General features: G+C 39.2%; 1 protein-coding gene across 1 annotated transcript in view; it reads left to right on the top strand.

Annotated features, from left to right (window-relative positions):
* The window catches only part of EXD1 (exonuclease 3'-5' domain containing 1), a gene marked incomplete at both ends in the record, with an annotated part of 11,027 nt that overhangs the window by 4,376 nt on the left and 1,956 nt on the right, over positions 1-4,695 (top strand). Inside the window, 4 exons of the mRNA XM_010073547.1 lie at positions 977-1,063; positions 2,128-2,232; positions 2,358-2,438; positions 4,190-4,333. Of these exons, the coding sequence (XP_010071849.1) occupies positions 977-1,063; positions 2,128-2,232; positions 2,358-2,438; positions 4,190-4,333 (417 nt within the window). The remainder of the gene's footprint in view (positions 1-976; positions 1,064-2,127; positions 2,233-2,357; positions 2,439-4,189; positions 4,334-4,695) is intronic.

Below are 4,695 nucleotides of genomic sequence, written 5' to 3'. Positions count from 1 at the left end.
TGGGTTTGCAGTGAGTGGATGTGAATCTGCATCAGGGTGTGTTGGTTGCTGGTTTTAGACTCTGTATCACCAGTAGCTGATGTGAAGTGTCAGTATTACTATTTACTGGACAGTACTTTATTTAGGAAGGTAACAACACGAGGACTTGTTGGCATTTGGAGAGGGAATTGATTGTGGTGTTTTTGTAGGTGTTTGGAACGCTAGACGTGCCTGGACCTTTTTCTCTTAAATCAAGTATAGTAACATAAGTGGACTTGGTAGAAAGACTTTGTTTCAGAACTCAGAGTCAATGACAGATTTATTATTAAATTTAATAGCATTTTTTAGATCCTGAATTAGACCAGCAATACTATAAGTCCTCCATGGCATTTTGTCTTGTGGTAACAACAGTTGGGATTTGGGCTCTTCTTATTGTAAATTTATTGCACATACAGAGGGAAAAAGCTTTTCCCCACAGGAAGAGATTGCCCTGCTTACAGAGGAATCTAACTGTTGCTTGAAAAATCTGGCTTTTTTGTTTGTGTTTATGCCTTCTACTTTTGTGTCACATGTGCACTACAGGTTGCTTTATCGTAATTGTCTGAAAACTTTGCGTGTCTATGACAGTAACAGGTTTTTCTTTTATAACTTAGTAAATTATTTCTCGTTTTTATCTGAAAGGAATACCTTCTTTATGTGATCTTAAGGAAGTTCCTAAAACCTACTTAGGAGAATTTATTGGGAGGAGATCAGGGGACTCCATATTCTTTAATTAACCATAATCTCTGCTAAATCTATCATTGATGTTTCTAGTTGTGGAATTTCCAGCTGTCTATCGAACTGTCTGTTTCTGTTGGAACACTATGTATCTGGGATTCATTGTGGTTTTGATCTGTATTTACCCTTTTAAATATGGACCGCGACCAGAAAAATCAGTTTACTGTTTGTCCTTCTGCCTATCGTTCTGTGGCTCTTTTATCCCTATTTTTTTCATTAGGTGCTGCACCTAAGACAGCAGTGTGTTGTCAGTGTAGCAGGACAAGGTGTTGATTTGTGTCGTCATGGAAAACTCTCATGGCTTGCGGTAAGACACAGATATTTCCTAAAACAGGCCACTAAACAGAGGCATAACTGAGAAACATTTGGGGATTAGCCTGTGTCTAAGACTTACATAACTGTTGTGTTAAGGGATGTTCTTCAAGACAGATCATAAGAGACCTATTATGGAAAGAATTATGCCATTATAAGGCAATAGAAAAATACTTAACTTTTATGCAATATATATATTTGTATATAGCAATGTAACATATTTGGTTTGCCATCTTCATACACTGGTATGCAGGCAGAGATATTAACACTAGTACAGTTGTTACCTATTGAAAAACTGCAAGACCTAATCACAATGCCAATAAAATTGAAGGAGTAAAATCCATCTAAAGATGATGCATTATCTTAATTAGTTGTCATATCAACATCTGAAAATTAAGGGACAGAAGGGAGAATAATTTAATATGTCAGCTCAAAAATGTCTTAATTTATTTTTAAATAGGTTTAAAAGTGAGTGCGCTTATCCAAAGCAAAAACTTGTGTGGGAGTTCACACTTCAAACTTGTTTATGCAGAAGTAATTGTCCACAAAATGTTTGCTTTGGTATGGCTAAATTGCTTTCAAATAACAGCTTTTGTTAAGCCATTAGGAACTTGCACATAGGCAAAACCTAAATTTTATATCCTGTTCGAAATGCGAGGATAGAAAACAATGTCCTTTATTTCTTTGGTAGTGGTCTTTGACAATGAAAGGAATGTCAATTTTGTGGGAAGTGGTTGTTTAAAAATGTCATCACAATAGGTTAGGAATTTAAGTACTATGCGTAGTGTTTGCTCTTGATGTATCTCAAAATGCTGTATTTAACTGCGTACAGTAGACCACTGCGTTGTTCTTTCTAATTACTGTGAGAGTCTCTGAGCATCTCTGGAAAAAACAAGACTTGTTTATGAATTAGCATTGAGGAAACTAAACCTGCTCTCCCCAACATAAGCCTGTACACAGGAGATTATGTCTTGTGGGCAACTGTGCATTCTCTCCTACTTTCAAATCCTTTGTTCTTTTGTCCCTCACTCATTTTCTCTGCAACTGAATTTGTTGTAGATAGTCACAAGGAGACATATTTTTCTATTTGATATCTTCCTTCTGGGACCTCAGGCTTTCAAAAATGGACTACAAATGGTGCTGGAAGATAAAAACATCTTGAAGGTAAGGGTACAGGGTGTGAGAGGACATTTGTGGTGGCAGAGGTCATATACATATGTAATGATCTAGCTGCACCAGAGAAGCTGCAGGTGGCCCCAAGTTTGTCTGACAGGTCTTTCTTGCTTCAGGTCATGCATGACTGCCGCGGGATCTCAGACTGCCTCTTTCACCAATATGGTGTCATTCTCTTCAACGTCTTTGATACACAGGTACTTTTCAAATACTCTGGTTGGGAACAAAAGTTTCAAGGAGAGAACCCTCAGCCTTGTTCAGGCCATTCTTTCAGAGAAGGTTTAACATTACTAGAATGTGACGGTGAACCATGTAAGTGTAGTGGCTTTGTTCTAGCTAAAAAGAAGCAGCAGGCAAGGCTGATAGCATTACTTAGGGTCTTGTGTAGACCATTTTAAAAGGTAGTTAATAGCTAATATTAGCAGCAAGTTTAGTGGGGTTTTTTAGATGTATTAACTGGTCTTGATCAAACTTGGCACAACCTGAAGCTACTGTGACTTAAAACAGGAGCCAGGTTGGCTTGTGCTTTATATGCTTTGTTACTCTTTCTGCCCCTTTCGTAAGTGTAGAAACAGACTCCGGTTACAGATATCCAGCACTGGGAAGTACCGGCTAACAAAAGCAGTGGTAGAACTTAGAGAACAGGCCAGGTTACCACAAAAATCTGTTTTTGCTGATGCTGGCCGTGGTAGTTGTGGTAGTTAATGTCAGGTGACTAACAGGAGAATTAGAGCCTTTTGAGAGAGAAGAAAATAACATAATGGCTATTTCATAATGGGAATGGATATGCCATGCATAGTTACATATGACTTGTCCTTGCCTATATATTGACTTTTCATGTCATTGTGGAATTAAGCTGTCTTGCCTTCTACTCTGTACTACTGGAGCAAATAAACTCTGAGCAAACTCTCACAGATGCTTTTTGTGAAGCACTTCTTAGAGACAGCTTCACAGTGTTGTTAAAATGGGCACAGGCTGTGTGCACAATGAGACTGCTTAAAAAACCCAGGAATGCAGTGAAGAACTCTGATTTAGATGGGATGCTTGTGTTGAGCATTGGCTCAAGGTTTCTCAGGAGAGAGTAATAAGGAGAAAAGGGCTTTGAGAGGTGGGGATTTCATGGGACCAGAGTGGGAATCTGGGCTTTTGAGTAGCAGAGGAGGTCTGAAGGGTAGGTTGTTCTAATGACACATAGCTGAGCCTCAGATTTTGAGTGTGGATGCGGGCTTGTTATTTTTTCTTATCTTTTCCCCTGGTGAGTGAACTCTTTTCCAGGTTTCCCTTTTCCATTGTCTTCTTTCTGCACCTGTTGCAATAGTCCCACTCATCTTTGTGTTCTCTGGTTAGGGACAAGAATCAGGGCTGTTCCTGCTCTTACTACAAAAGGGTAAAAGGGGTGAACCCAGGATGAGAAGCAAGCAAACACCATGCCATGCAGTCACTGCTGGAGTCACTGTTGTCTGCTTCCCTTCTGGCTCTGTATGCTGTCAAAGATGAGTCTTACTGGAAAAATCAGGTTTTAGGCAAAAGGTTTTTTACAACTTGCATATTTTTTCATCATGTTTTCCTTACATTCCATCACTATTTCAGGTTTTAGATAAAAGGCAAAACCATAAGTATCATGGGGAACTGTCACTGTGTGCTTACTCTCTTCTGATACTGCTCCTTACCACCTGCTGTATGGAGACAAGAGTACGGGGCTAGAATGAGCCTTACACTAATACAACATATAACTTATATAAGTAATTCTTAAAACTTGATTTACCCTTGTATGTAACTTAACAGCTTTAAGGAATTGGATTACTAGCTCTGCAACTGTATGCAGTCAAAATGAGGATTAATTTGTTTGCAGTGTACTTCTAATATGCATCCCCACTGTCCAGCTTCCATGTTCTTTGCCTTAGGTTAACAGACGCTGGTCATGGCATGTTGATCCCTTCCATCACAGGTTGCTGATGCTCTGCAGTTCTCAATGGCAACAGGCGGCTTCCTTCCACACCGTGTCTGCACGTTAGAGGAGTGTTTGATGCAGCACTTGAAGATACCTTCCAAATGGGATGGCATCATGAAGTGCAGGGAGCAGATGGTTTCAGTGAGTGATTCAGTAAGGCACCTTCTGAAGACTCAATTGTGAGCAGTGCTTTGCCCATCTTGAGATGTTTCTCTCAGGTTTTTAAGAGCATGGCACTATGCAGCAGTCAAATTGCTGTAGTTAATAACATTTTGTAACACCAAATTGAGAGACAGATGCAAGCTTTAGTTGGCATCAGTGCTTATGCTGGTATTTCCTAACAGCTCATTTGAAATTGATGTTTTGAAGAAACCACAAAGCTTGGCCAATAGAGGATATATATAACTTGTCTAAAAAAATGTTCTGGATGTCTTAATATATTTGACTAATTCTGAAACCTAGTTCCAACAGAACAAGTTGGTTAAAATGAATCCTGAGTCAAG

Source organism: Pterocles gutturalis, unplaced genomic scaffold (assembly GCF_000699245.1).
Source record: "Pterocles gutturalis isolate BGI_N339 unplaced genomic scaffold, ASM69924v1 scaffold22097, whole genome shotgun sequence".
NCBI classification, from domain to species: domain Eukaryota; kingdom Metazoa; phylum Chordata; class Aves; order Pterocliformes; family Pteroclidae; genus Pterocles; species Pterocles gutturalis.
Note: the sequence above shows the minus strand (reverse complement) of the source record. Positions and strands in the feature narration are given on the sequence as shown.